The sequence below is a fragment of the Oryzias melastigma genome, linkage group LG5 (assembly GCF_002922805.2).
Source record: "Oryzias melastigma strain HK-1 linkage group LG5, ASM292280v2, whole genome shotgun sequence".
In the NCBI taxonomy this organism is placed as follows: Eukaryota; Metazoa; Chordata; class Actinopteri; order Beloniformes; family Adrianichthyidae; genus Oryzias; species Oryzias melastigma.
In genome coordinates, this window is record NC_050516.1 from 11,060,898 (window position 1) to 11,073,856 (window position 12,959).

The 12,959-nt window shown below is 40.6% G+C and overlaps 1 protein-coding gene across 3 annotated transcripts in view; it reads right to left on the reverse strand.

Moving 5' to 3' along the window:
* Positions 1 to 3,090: 3,090 nt before the first annotated feature.
* Positions 3,091 to 12,959, reverse strand: part of foxp4 (forkhead box P4) — a 98,002-nt gene continuing 88,133 nt past the window's right edge. For all 3 annotated transcript variants that reach the window (XM_036211849.1, XM_024269869.2, XM_036211848.1), the window contains exons 15-18: positions 12,070 to 12,191; positions 11,592 to 11,658; positions 10,659 to 10,831; positions 3,091 to 8,226 (exon numbers count right to left, since the gene is read on the reverse strand). In XM_036211849.1, the coding sequence (XP_036067742.1) occupies positions 8,079 to 8,226; positions 10,659 to 10,831; positions 11,592 to 11,658; positions 12,070 to 12,191 (510 nt within the window). In that variant the 3' untranslated portion in view covers positions 3,091 to 8,078. The remainder of the gene's footprint in view (positions 8,227 to 10,658; positions 10,832 to 11,591; positions 11,659 to 12,069; positions 12,192 to 12,959) is intronic.

The following is a 12,959-nucleotide window of genomic DNA, read 5'->3' on the forward strand; positions in this document are numbered from 1 at the left end:
AAGGGAGAGAGTTGGATGTTAGAGGCTTAAAACATTCCTCTTTGGACAGGCCTATTGCCAGGCTAGCTATTAATCAGCGAATATTTAATTTATTGCTCTCTTATTTACTGTAATGAAGTTTGGAGAATAATTATAATTTTCATTACACATATTTCTCCATGGAACTCAGCAGAGGGAAGTTGGTTTGATAAACCGGTCCATTCCCTCTGCTGTAGCTCTCGCGGGTCTAGATTTAGTCTAGATTTATTTTGAAACACTAAAAATTGTAGATTTTCTATCATGGTTACTATCCACATCAGCTCTGGGGTTCTGTTCTCTATACTCATTGACTTCACCTCTCCTCTATAATTTATTATTTATTTTATTTAGTTCACCAAGCGTCTGTTTGGTGCAGTGCGATTCACATGTTGTTCCTCTTTCGGATTCCAGGCGGATCCTGTGATCCGCCTGTTGATCCTGTTCTTGGCTGTGGACCACGCCTCTGGCTCATCTTGGCTGTGGACCTCGGTACTGTGGTGCCCCCCCCCAGAATTAAGTTTGAAGTTTGAAGATTTGCCAGAATTCACACAATGCAATCGTGACCTGAGTTTTTGAGTCTAAATTTACTGGATGCTGTTGAGATTGTCTGTGTCTGTTACCTGCCTCAAGGGTCCCACGAGTCAGCCATACTCAAGAGGACTCCTTCTGAAGCTTAATGACCAGAGACCTTATAATGGACTGCCCATTATCCTTTTTTTAAATTTTAAGCTTTGTCCTGTGATTCCTTTTATAATATAAATATCTGATGTAAATTAGAAAAATCTTGGGCTTGGTTGATAAAAATCTATCTGAACCAATTAAGCTTAATAGATTAATTCATAAAAGTAGAGATTGAGCCCATATTGCTAAAATCCGCTAACCTGATGCTAATGTTTAATGTGATTTGTGGCTAATGGTAATACGTGGTCGACCTAAACATACATTGCTGACTAAATGAACATCTTTATAAACTCACAGGCATGAATTTTCCAAACACTTTTAAGGAAATATTTTTAAATTAACCATTTGTGGTCTCAAATACCGTTTTTGCTCATTCTTTCTTCTTCTTTTTGAATAAAGTGTAATGCTACAGTGCGATCCCCATCTAATGGCCAAACTGTAACACCCTCCAGCAGAAGCAGAACAATTGTTGGAGCTTCTCTGTTTGAGAATTAATGTAACACTGTATGGTTTTAGCAACCTCATTATAATTTCACTAATACATTTTGCAGAATGTGAACTGTATCAGATTGATTTGACTATCTGTCTTCAAAAATATGTAGATTATTAATGTATTTCTAAACAAATGTGTATAAATGTGTACCATGTGTACTAATGGACACTGATAGAACTTCCAAAATGTGATTTTTATGTCTTGATTTTTATTCAATTTTAGGTATTTTTTTGTCATATTTTTTGCAGTAATATTTTAGAATTGGAAACACTGAGGGGAAAATGTGTATTAAATCCAAAATGAAAGATAAAGCATATACAAGCAGAAAGAAAAATAGGAAAATTGCTGACTCATTTTAAGGAAAGTGAATTAAAAAAAAATCAATGTTGATGCATCACACAACTGATATACAATATGTTGGTTTTCTCTGAATCGATGCACTGTTTGTAGGTTGGCCCACAGTTTAAGCAACAGATGAGAATATGAAGGAAACGAGGAAGACGGAGGAAGATAGAGGTGAGGAGAGCTGTCAGTAGATCCTGACTCATACGGTCTGCCTGGACCTCACTGCTCTCCGCTGCTTCAACTTTTGTGCAAACATGCATGTTTACGTAGCGCTGCAAGTCCATATATGTGGTCGGATACAGGGATAGATTCACTTATACCTACAGAGAAATGAAAATCTACATTTGTATGTACACACCTGTCCATGAATATGAATAAATGAATATAAAGAGACACGTTTACTCTCAGGTTTGTGCCTCACTGCTTATCTGCTCCAAGAATAATTCCTTAGTGTGTTGCATCTCTTTCTTAGTTTATGCTTAGTATTTGAAATATCTACATGCCAGGATTAATTTAGGGAATCTGGGCTCTCCCATAGCCAAATGTCTCAGGAATTCCAGCATCAAGAGTGAATTTCCTCCCAGTGGACTAACAGAGAAGTTCACTGGAAGCTCAAGATTAAAAAAAGGTTTGAACTTTTCCCTTAAAAATAATAAAAAAAAATACTTTCAGACACTTTCTATTTTTCACCCTGTGGCAACACATCCATGGTGCAGAGCTGAAGTTTGAAGAGGAGCTGTGGAGCACAAAGCACACCTGTGAAGGAAACTAGCACAGGTAACTCAGCCGAGGGAAACTGTTAAACATGAGAAAAATAAGAGAATTTTCTCCAAAGATTTAGTTCAATTCCTAGACTAAGCACCCATCCACCCCCTGTTTGTTTCAAACTGCTTCTCTGTGTGTTTGTTCTGAGCTCTTTGGCCCACCCTGTTGGTCTTATCACGTCAGTGGAAACCTCTCAATGTTTGGTGGCTTGGTTTGTTTGTGAGATGCAGCCTGAGTTGTCTGGTTTGTTTACTCCTCCTGGTGGTCACTCTCTGTATCACAACAAAATGCTGCTCCGTGGGACGCTTGTAGGCCCATTCCTCCACAGGCCCTCACAAAAGAGCAGCAGATGTTACCCTCTAACCCCATGTGGGTTTAAGCCACTTTACATGGAGTCGATTTTATAAAATTGACTCAAGATCAATTGTAGTTATATTTCTATCATCAAATTAAGGAGTTTTAAATTGATATTTAGATGATAAACGTCACATATAAATCAACATTGGTAGCAGAATATATGTATGTATATGTTTTAATATGTACGAATTGAAAATAAACTCAGTTTTAATGAGAGGCAGTGATTTAATTCTCAACTTCCTGTCAAAACAGGAAGTTGTTTTTTTCCTGTAGAAACAGGAAGTCAGAAGGTATTAATTTAAAAACGCTTAGGCAGCAACTTCCTATTGCAGATTTAAAGATAAAACATTGAAAGTTAAGTGGAAATTTACTCAAAAAAGTGGTTAATTCAATCCGTGATAAACAAAAGAGGAAAGACGGACACATCATTGGACAGTGTAATAAGTATTTTATTGCATTTTATAATGCCATTGTCAATAATTAGTACAGATTACATGCAACTAGACCTACTGTACAGTTTTTTATTGTCTGCATGGACAGACACAAGAAGAATCAGGTTACAAATACACAGATATATGTGTGTGTGTGATTTTATACAGCATGAAAGAAAGGGCAGTGACTGGCATTACATGGCTACCCCGGGGGTGAAGGGCCAAGAGGGCTGGGCTTCTTTTTCTGTCTAAAGCCTCGACCCAATCCCTATTCCCGCCTCTTCCTCGGGTCACACTTTCAAAATAAAGGAAAAAAATCATACAAACAAAGGGATAAAGAGGTAATTGAACTAAAGAAATAAAACACAAAGTCACTGCTGAAAAATGTACACACATTCCTAAGGTTTAACCAGAGGAGAGCTGAAGTGGTAGTTCCATCGAATTCAGGTTTTTTTTGTAATACCATCAGGCAAAATACTCTGTTTTGAGAGTCCCCTTCCCATCACATGACACCTCAGAACTGTCCAATCAAACGTCAGGATTTGATTTCCTGCCGTCCTTTGAGTCAGTCACCAGCCGGAGCAGTTCTGGCTGCTCCAAAAACACCACCGTGTGGATGCATGAGGGATAATGACTATCAGTAAAGTTGATGGAGAGTTTTGGAAGTAGCTTGGTTTTTGGTTGGTTAAGGTTGTGGCATTGGTTTGGTTACAGTTTGGTTACAGTTCAGGGGTTTGGACTAAGCATTGTTGGCTCTCGATGCCTTTGGTAGTCAGAGGATGAGCTGCGTCTCTGAGAGCTACTCCACATTTTGGCACTGAGATTACAAAGAGGAGTATCAAAAGGGCCGCAGCATCAGTCTTTAAGCTTCCTCTGGGAGACAGGGCATGAGGTTTGAGGCTCGTCACAGCCAGTCGGGTGACTGACTCAGTGACAAACCCGTGGCACCTGCAGATGATTGACAGCTCTGCGGGTCGAAGATCAGCACAGGGGAGGGGGGGGTCAGGGGTCACAGGGAGCAGGGACACATACTGGCACCTGAAAAGACCAACAGCAACACTTTTCTAGAGCTCCATGTTTTTAAAGCAAGAGAGGGGCTACATATTTTTATTTTTTTTTCCTCTTTTATCTTTTTCTTTTCAGAGGTTTTGGTCCTGTCTGAGAAAAAAGTCCTTCTGAGGTATCAATACATAATGTAGAATCTTTTTAGGTTGTTTCCATTTGTTGTTTTTTCTTTCCTTAAAAATGCATAAATGCAGTACAGAGACAAAAAGTATCAAAATAGACCTAGCTAAGATAAATATACAAACATGTGTTACCTAAACCACTGATCTAACTTTAATTCTTTTTATTTTTTTTCTCTTTTTTGATAATACACTTAAAAAATTTGAGCGTCCCAGACGTTTTATGAAGAACTGAAAAATGGAAACAAACAAGTCAACGAGCAAAAAAAAAAGAAAGAAAACAAACTATTTGAACCAAGATACTGGCAGAACTTAATATGATAAATACAGATCAGCATTAGCAGGACAGTACAGGAAGTTGAAAGCTTTACAATAGCTTGACAGGTGCAGAGAGAAGAATCCCAAAAAATACAAATCAAAGGAGAAAATGTGAAATAAAGCCCTGGAGAGAAGCCAAGCTATAATATACAGCAATACATGATGTTATGCCCAGCTGCAGAATGGATTTGTTAACGGTGACCTGTGAACAATCTACATTTTTATAAAACAGCTTTGTTTACAGGTGTACCTTAAAGCACAAGTCAGAGATCATATCTGTTCTGGATGCAGCAGTTCCTCTTGGTTTGGATCGTGGTGAAGAGCTTTCTCTAAAGTTTTGGGTTTCAGAGATGAGGATGCAGCTGTGTTGAGGGTCTAATCCATAGCCCTGCTTTTGTTCTACCTGTGTGTGTGTGAGAGGCAACGTTGCAGCAGTGAAACGTTAAATCCGTCACTACAAACACAACAGATCTCAAGAGTTCAAGATCACAGAGCATTCGTCAGGTGGTCAGAAAGCGGGTTCGCCTTCGAGGGAATATGTCGCCAAGCAGATTTTGAGAAGCCGAGACCGTTTTAGAGGTGTTTTACGGAGAGGTAGTCGTTATTAGTTACATGGAAAGTGAATATCTTTTTGAGCTAAAGCAGATGTCAAGAGAATCGGAACCAACAAATAACTTTTACTTTTTTGTCTTTGTGAGACACAGTATATGATTTAAAAATGGTTACATTTTTATCATTGAAGAATTGGAGAAATAAGATTTTTAAAAGAGCTGAGTCCCTCATTTATTATTTGTCCAACAGCGTCGAAGAGGAGGTAGTGTTATTTTTGGTTTTCATCTCATTTCAAGCTGTCCTGTCTGTCTTCCACTTTTGCACTTTTCTAATCAGGTAGACAAGTCGTAGACTTCCTGTTTCAACACAAAGCCATTGGTAAATGTTCTTTTATTAAATAGGAAAGAACATCTTGAAGTGCTTGATCTAGTTTTTCAAAAAAACACATGAACTCAACCTTAAATTCTATAATGTCTCGGTTATTTCCATCAGGTTTTCTCTCTCGGTTGTGTTTGAAAAACCAAGTTTGACTTTCTGAGGCTCCATGCAGTACCCTTTCTTTTTTTGTGGACAGCACACATTTTCGGAGAGCCTTTCTTCAAAGCATTTTGAACATGCAAAACCAGCTGAAAAAAAGTACCTTGTAATGCCAAGCCTTAGAGGAAAGACACATTTGTTTTGCTTTGTTGGCATCTCCAGACAGCAGATTGGTTTATTAGAAGCAGTAAATATTGTTTGAAATAAATTGGGGTCGGTTTAATAGCAGGTACGGGGACACGCCTTTAAGTGCTTTTATTTATTTATTTTAATCTTTCCTTTCTTTCCAGAGGAACTGTGCAGATTTGTTGATGCTAAATTTAACTTGAGTCGCGTCTAACCCTCTCCAGATCTCAGTTTGCTTCAAACACTTTGGTTTTTGGAATGGTCAGCACTGTAAGAAATTTCAACACAATGTTTATATGAACACACTAAAAAATAAAACAGAGAACAAATAAAACTTCTGGTTAGTTGTCTTTTGGCCAGTTCTTTAAAAATATAAAAAAGAGAGAAAGAAACACAAAGGAAAATAATAACCTACTGTTTTTTTTTGGTTTTTCTACACATTTCTTTGGTTACCTGTAACAAAAATAAAATGGGAATAAGCAGGTTATAGAATAAAATAAAAGCTAAATTTGGTATGGCACTGTAGAGGAAAGTAATGTTCTGATGCTCACGGAAAACAAAGAAACAAATCTCACTTCCTTTAACACAAATTCACACAGTGAATTGCAGATCGCTTCTAACCTTTTTTAACCTTTGATAGAAGCTGAGCAGAGTCGCCACATTTGGTCTCCCACTGTAAGAATTCCCCCTTACTTCTTTATGAATTTTGGACACAGTTCTGGGCAGAACCTTTGTGGGATGAGGTATTCTCTGACTGCAGTTATTATATATTTATATATATTTTTTAAAGCATTACAGATATTTCTCAACTAAATACACAACTAAAACACGTGAGAGTAGAAGTTAAAGAAACAAAAAGTCATCTATTAAATAATCTATCTGGGTAATGTTTACTTTAAGTGCTCTTTCCAATTTGCTTACCTGCTACACTTGGGACTGAGGGGAAGGGAGTAGATGTCGGGTTGGTCGGGACAATACTGCACTTTTTTTTCTTGATAGTTTTCTGTTTTTTTTTGGCCAACACTTATTTGGAATGGTGTGAACAACCAGAGAAAAAATTACAATACAAAAAAACAAAAGCAGTCTCCTTAGAAAAGATAATAATAAAAAAAAAGAAATAGATCTCCACCTTGCAAATATTCATCCTCAAAAAATGAACGATGATAATAACATCAAATAAAAAAAAGGACAAAAAGCTACCACACATTTTTTCATGTAATATTCAATAATCAACAGTTTTCTTTTTTTTGTCACAATGTTTCTGTAGATGCTTCCTCCCTCCCTTCTGTGTCCTCTCATTTCTTCTTCTCCCAGGTGCCCCATGCTCATCCCTCCATCTGGGCATGGCAGAGAGAAGGACAGCACCAAATTGTCCGATTCATGCAGTCTTCTTGGGGGGGTCGGGGGGGGATGACGGGATGGGAAACTGTAAGCCGGGCAGGAGAATATCCCGTTTCTCTCTTCCTACCTAACAAAAGGATTTGAGAAGGTGTCCCTCGAGAAGTGTCAGGAGTTTGGAGGTGGGCGGGACCAGGGCGAGAGCCCCGCCTCTGCCAGCTCGGCCGCGCGGAGCGCCCACAAACAGGTGTAGGCAGAAGCCTGCTCTGCACGGGTGTCAGAGGTAATCTTTGAAGCGCTCTTCCTTCGTCTTCATCTTGAAGTTTCATTGGAATCGAATCAAAGGATTCGAAAAAGCAAGTGACAGGTACAAAGAGGGAAACGAGGGGAGGGGTCCTCTCCGAGGGATCTATATACACATGATCCTGTGTGCATCTTCTCAACTGGGATAAAGTGACAAGCCAGGCAGCCAAAGATCCCAGAGAGGAGGGTTATGCCAGCTGGATGAAGAGGAGAGCGTGTCCATGCCGCTTGGGGTCTTTATGTAAAGGTTGGGTTGTTTTTTTTTCTAGGGAGGGGGATGAAACGTGGTTTCACAAGTGTATTTTGTGCGCACACATGTTGTGTGAGTGCGTACGCCTCAAGTGGTGTTACACCTCTGAGCCAAGTGTTGTGAAAGCATCACATGGAGGTAAAGCAGTTCTCCACAGTCTCGTCTTTGCATCTAAAAGTAACAAAAATCATCTAACCCTGTTTAGAGTTTCTCGGTGCCACTCCTGGTTGCTTGAATTTTCTTGAAAACAAATAAAACATTCGCTTTTTTTTTTCTTCTTCTCTCTCTTAAGTCGTACTGTTGTTAACTTTCCGTCTTCACACAGGTGAGAGGGTCGGAGGTGGACAAGATCCGTCCCTCCGGTCTGTCCCGGATCTGTCCTACTCCAGCTCTTCAGTGGGGAGATCCTCCTCTAGGTCACGCTCGTCGCTCGGCAACGGCAGGCTGTGCGTGACGCCGGCCAGCAAGGACACAGGTCGACTGTCCTCCTCCACCTCAGTGGGCTCCTCCTTCACATGCACCGGGTGGCTGTTGAGGAGAGCAGAGAGGAGGAGGTGAGATGATGAGGAGACATGTTTCCTGGCTTTTTAAGTCAGCCAAAAATAAAGAAATAAAGAATAGATCGATGGTTATTAAGGATTTTAGAAATTCAAGATTTAAGATTAACTTAAAGAGAAACTCTGTTGTAGAAGTGGAATAATAATAAGGAAAAGCATAAAACACCAGTAATAAAAACTCTTATAAAAATATGTACACATAGCTGCAGATAAATTCATATAAACAAATGTACACATATAGTAACAGAAGAAAGACTGGACATATAAACATAGACAAAGATGTAAAAATTATTAGAAAAAAATAAATAAAATGAGTTTAAGAAAAAGCACCAAGGTTTCCTCAAAGGAAAACTAAATAAAAAAATTTTCTGCCGCTAAACAGATTTTTACTAACTAAGTGATAGCATTTGTGCTTTTTTAAAATATATTTTTTTAAATAAAGTAGCTATGGAAGTAATGGATTTTCTTTTTGTTTATTTTATTATAAGGTCCATTTAAACTATGTATAGTTGTATAAATAGTTGTATAAATATACAAGTATTTTAATTTAACAGGGGCAGACATAAAATAAGAACATTTTTCTTCGGTCAGCTCCCTTTTATTCTTTAAATTATAGGACTGTGTTGTTTTCTGTATATGATTTGTTTCTGATAACCCAGATGCCTCATGAAAGGAAAAAATAAAGAAACAAAGTTAAATATTTTTTTAACCCCAATAATTTTTGTTCTGATTTTTTTAATCCTTGATTTTCAAACAGCAAAATGTTATGCCCCAAAATTTTCCATTCTATCTTAAATATTTCAGTGGTTTTAATTTTGTGACCTGACATTTCGATGGCCCAGAAATGTGATTGAAAAAAAAAAAAAGATGGAGAAAACTTGCGTTTTCTGTCTTACTAGAACAACTAGCTCACATTGTTCCGAAACACAGTTCTCCCGGAAGACACGGTTATTCCAAGTCTTTCTGGACTGCGGTCCGAAGCTCACGCCGTACCAAAGCACCCTTACCCGGTTCACAAACACAAACTCATGAGCCTGGCTGCTCTGCTCAGACACGTGGTTTGCTCATGCAGAGCAGCTGATTGGTTCTGTTTGCGGTCCAGAACCTCTTCTGGAACTCCACACCGACTAGCAAACACTGATGTAACATCGGTGTCATGATTTAATTGACTGGATATCGATGTGCTCTAATGCTACGTTCACACCGAATGCGATTCGAGCTGCAGAAGAGGCCAGTTTCACTTAGGTCAATGGGACAGACGATAGCTGAGACGACCTGAAGTCCTACGGCGCGGCGGTCTGGCAGCGATGGGATTTAAGCAGCGAGACACGAATTCAAAATTTAATAATTGAAGTTTGACTGGCCACAGCGTCGCATCTACCAATGAGGGACTCAGCTTTGGTGTTTTCAATGAGTCGATCAGCGGGTAGACTACTAATCCAATGCAAACATTTTTTTCCTGAACTATCATCTATTTCCTTAACTCAATGGGGCAGCGGGGTGCCAGAGCTTGTCCCAGTACTGTTGGGTGATACACTCTGGACAGATCTGCAGCCAGTCTCCTGAAGTTCAGCCGAAGTCACTCGCTCCACTTGCTGTCAGATAGTTATGCTATGGGGGGGCCTCCTGAACTTTGTGATATTTTTCATATTTTCATCAAGATAATAATTAAAAAGGTCCATTATTTTTTTCCCTTTTGGGTTAATGTGGGACAGCCCTTCAAACTCAGTCACAGAGACACAGAAACACTGTGGAAGTGGCTAAAATACAGACAGCCCCAGGTACCGGGAAAATGTTTGAATAACCTCATAAATCCCCGACATGTAGACGCCAATACCGAGGTTTTTGTAGAACTCTTAAACGTGATCTCTCAACATCATCCGTGTCTTCCATACATTCTAAGTGAGATATACACAAATACGCTCCAAGTAGTCATTAGGCTAAAAACATCTGGTTGTAGATCCTCCCACTGGTCAAGCTCAGAAATACATTCTTGGACAGGCGGCGAGCAGCAAATTCGCCACGCGGTGAATCATGTTCAATGTGAACGCAGGATTAGACTGTCTAGTTGTTCAAGTAAGACAGAAAAGGCGAGGTTATTTTACATGAAATTTCTGGGCTGTCGAAATGTAAAAAATCCAAAACACTGAGCAAAACACATAGGGGGTTAAAAAAAAATTCAGAAAGAAAATTAAAAGGTTTAAAAAAAATCATTAACTTTCATAGCTACTCTATCTAAATCTGTTTACCAGCATAAAAAAATTATTTTTTTATTCAGAAAGAAAATTAAAAGTTTAAAAAAAATCAGAATTTGATTGAACAGAAAAACTTGCATAAGTAAGGAAATGAAATCCAGTTCTGATGCAAAACGCTCTGAGTCCGGGTGCGTGTGTCCTTGCGCACCTGTACTGCTGAGGGCTGAGCGTCGGGCTGCAGCTGCCGTTGCTGTTGACCTGCTCCACAGTGGAGCTGACATCATCGTGGCCCACGTGAAGCATGTTGAGGCTGGCTGCAGATGGGGGGGTCACCAGGGGAGGGCTGTTCAGCAAGGACAAACTGCTTTCTGCCAGAGCCGCCTAAACACATACATGCAAGTCTTTATAGTCAAAATATCAACATATAAAACTTGTTTCAAAAACTTTTATGGAAAATGACATTTTATGCCTTCAAAATGTAGTTTTAGACTCATGCCTGAACCGATTTCATTCGGAAACTCAATGAAAACATAAAAATCCCTCTGAAAGATGGAGATGTTTCTCTTTATTGCACTGATGAGAGCTCCTCCATGAAAGCGCTTCTGTGTCATCTTCCATTCTGGAGGAACCACTAGGGGGCACTTACATACAATCCTTTCCACCTCAAGAGGTGTCTGTGTGCGTTCAAGTCCCTGTCAAAAGTGTGTGAGATCACACACAAGTCTCCGCAGGAATATGGTGGAAAACTGAGCATCTGCATCTGAAGAGGGAAAACATCAGAGCCCGACAAAAGCTGCTTCTGTCGGGGTTTTGAACTTCAAACTCGTGGAAGACACGAGCTGGACAGCAGCTGAGACTCGTCTTACACTGAAAGGGCGCAGGAGGAATTTTCATCGGCTAGGAGGTGGATTTTCTGGGGCAGGTGATAATTTTATGCGGTAAAATAATTGACAACTACTTGGCGCCCCGGTGCATTCGGTGCATGTGTGTGACGAGACGGTGCTTGTGTGAGGAAGTGAGGTGTGTGGGGAGGAGGAGGGCGGCAGTGTGAACGTCGTTAGGGAATCAGCTAATTATAAGAGGGAATTGATATTAGTGTCCCTCATTATGACTGGTCTGGGTGTGTGTGTGTGTGTGTTACCTGGTAGCTGGCATTCAGTGATCCAAAGCCCAGGCCTGAAATCATGTTTTTCACCAGAGTGGGACTTCTACACATTAAGGACAGAGACAGGGAGAAGTGAGGGTTACAGATTGTGTCCCCATGTGATCAAATGTCACCTTAATCAGATTCAATTCTCACAAATATTTTGCTGCAAACGGCTGTGCAAGCATAGAAAGTCTCTGATATCTGGCGTGCAGGTGTGCACACAATTATCCCTGCTGCTCACGATGAACATCTGTTTACACACTCTGAGGACTTCCTCCTGTCTTGCATCTCACACAGCTGCTTACTAATAGTGTCGACAAACAGACGCGCGGCTCGTACTGTACAGCCAGTGGCGCCCGCTCGCTTTGCATAATTTGGGATCCTGGTTCCATTCAGGCAATCAAATTGCCAACATCTATAAGCGCACCCTTTAGTCAGCTTCAGCTGCACATAAAAGCGAGCGCACACTTACCCGGTCATCTTTGGTGGTCTCCTCTTTTGGTATTCGACTTCGTCCACAGTCCACACGGCGCCCTTCACGTTCTCAACACGAACAAAGCACTTGTGCAGACTCAGGTTGTGACGTACGGCGTTCTGGAACACATAGGAAGGAGATTTTGACGTTTGCTTTAAATCCTTGTGTGTTTCTCAGGGATGAGACCTGAGGATAAGGGCCAAACTTTACTTTTTAGCCACAGCTCGCTGCATGCTGCTAATGCAATGACGCCGCTCTCTGGAGGGGTTATTTTATCTGAGAATGTTTCTAATCAGTCATCATCAGCACACATATGGAAACACACACATCCATAGGCACTCAGACAAGCAAGCAAGCAGGCAGGCAGGCAGGCACACCGCTATCTTCGCCTCAGCCCCCCAGGGACAGGCCTCCCTTTTCATCTGCTATTTGTAGTTTGTTCATGCCCAATTTCATTACCAATTTTAATTCGTCTATAATTAAATCCTGCATATTCTCTCTGACACGCTGTTCTAAGCTGAGAGGGAGGGACAGGCCAGGCATGCATCACTCTTTGCCGTAATTACACACACACACACACACAAACACACATAATTACACAAACCATAATCAGCGGAGGAACCCTCTACCCCCCCACACACATCCCCTCAACCCCCCGAGCCGTGATGCTAAGTTTTGTAAATGAGTCTGACCCCAATCTCCGCCCGCCACCCGAACACTACAAACACACACACGTGCGCACGCACACACACAGGCGGGAGACTCCGGTGTTGCTGCAGTGCTATTTGCATTCGTCTGCGTGATGAAAGCCTAATTCTCCCAGTTAAAACATTAGCAGTCATTTACAGTGGGTCACAGCACATGTGCCACTCATCTCCACTCCCTCT